The sequence below is a fragment of the Etheostoma spectabile genome, chromosome 3, assembly GCF_008692095.1.
Source record: "Etheostoma spectabile isolate EspeVRDwgs_2016 chromosome 3, UIUC_Espe_1.0, whole genome shotgun sequence".
Taxonomy (NCBI): domain Eukaryota; kingdom Metazoa; phylum Chordata; class Actinopteri; order Perciformes; family Percidae; genus Etheostoma; species Etheostoma spectabile.
This window is the reverse complement of record NC_045735.1, coordinates 5,968,424-5,969,968: the sequence shown is the minus strand read 5'-3', so window position 1 is coordinate 5,969,968 and position 1,545 is coordinate 5,968,424. Positions and strand designations below refer to the sequence as shown.

The following is a 1,545-nucleotide window of genomic DNA, read 5'->3' as shown; positions in this document are numbered from 1 at the left end:
GTGTGTGTGTGTGTGTGTGTGTGTGTGTGTGTGTGGGTGGGTGTGTGTGGGTGGGTGGGTGTGTCAGGCTATTCTAATCGAAGTTCCGAGACTGCAGCATATCATTGTAGTGGATAACACACCAACGTCGTGGCCCGGCTATCCACGTGGCATCAGTGTCCACAACATGGCTGCTGTTCAGAAGCTGGGAGCCAGGCCTGAGAATGGTAAGCTTCAAATGAAGAAAATATAAAGCACTTTCATGTATTTTAAATATTTAAAAACATATTGTAGTTTTTATTGAAAGCAGCCAGCCCCAAGCACCTAAAACAAAAGAGCACCTTCTTACTGTGCATCTCTGTGGATTTCGTAGTTTAGAGGTTAGTAACAGATGGTCTCACTAATAGCAATGGTCATGGTGGGTTTTTCTTGGGGGCGGATTGGTATCAGTCCCATTAGGTCATGTGAATGAGGAAGTGCTCACATCTGTGTCAGATTAAGGTCCTTATGATGCTTATTCAGTTAGTGGATTGAATGGATAAGGAAAGGTCTTTTGTCCCCTCTTCGCCTTTCATTGTGGCCCCTTAAACTGACTGACCCAAAACCAGAGAAGCTGCTAGTGTCATGTACAGATGAAAATAGTGAAGGAAGGCTGTTTAGGAAGGGAGGATGGAGCACTGGGATATAGGGGAGGGTCATGTTTACACACAGCACTGTTAACTTCACATGACATCAACTCTCAAAGCACACACTCCTACATGCCCGGTATCCATGTAAGAGGAAAAAGGGAGACAAGAAATGTCCTTTATGCCTCCCTTCATCCATTTGTTTGGTTTCGGGGCCTGCTGTGCTAGGACGTCTTAGTTCTGTTTTTGTTCCACACAGTGCTGAACATGGAGAAATGGAAAGTACACTGCTGCTAGCCTAGCAAACCACCAACTGGTTTTGTTCCCTCCATTTGATCTTTACTTATTTATTCAGACAGGAGGCCCAGAGAGGGCTCATCCCTCTGCACCCTGTATTTTCAACTATCACCCAGTTATGCATTCCTTAAGATCAAGAATCATTCACCAAAATCATTCTTGGACATGACTCTAAGTATTGATTGTAAATATTGCCCACTGGCATGCAATGATAAAAACAGTAACTTCATACAACTTGAATCATGGGAAAAAAGAGAAGCCATTTTAGGTTTTTCCCTAAGGCAGCAATCAGACCCACTTTAGTTCTAGAGGCATGACAAGTCCGGCAAGATGCTGCATTGGCATATTGCGATGTGAATTACTTTTTAAGGAGGACAATGTATTTCTACTATTTACCCTGCAAGTGTCATAACCTCCCATTTGCATGATTTATTGCTCCTGCTACATAGCACAAACTGCTTTGTTTCAAGCGCAGCTCGGGCCTTTACCTACGCCTGCACACCTGTTTACCACCTTTTAGTTTCAGCTAAAGAATCCCACTTGTATTAGAGTACTTGAATTATTAGGTTGCTTAAAAACATATGCAAAAAAAGAGATTGAGGCTTGCAGATGACTGGGAACTCCAAAGTGCACACACACACAC

At 43.2% G+C, this 1,545-nt stretch overlaps 1 protein-coding gene across 2 annotated transcripts in view; it reads left to right on the top strand.

Annotated features, from left to right (window-relative positions):
- Positions 1 to 1,545, top strand: part of acsl3a (acyl-CoA synthetase long chain family member 3a) — a 27,552-nt gene that overhangs the window by 13,478 nt on the left and 12,529 nt on the right. For both annotated transcript variants that reach the window (XM_032504883.1, XM_032504889.1), the window contains exon 5: positions 68 to 206. In XM_032504883.1, the coding sequence (XP_032360774.1) occupies positions 68 to 206 (139 nt within the window). The remainder of the gene's footprint in view (positions 1 to 67; positions 207 to 1,545) is intronic.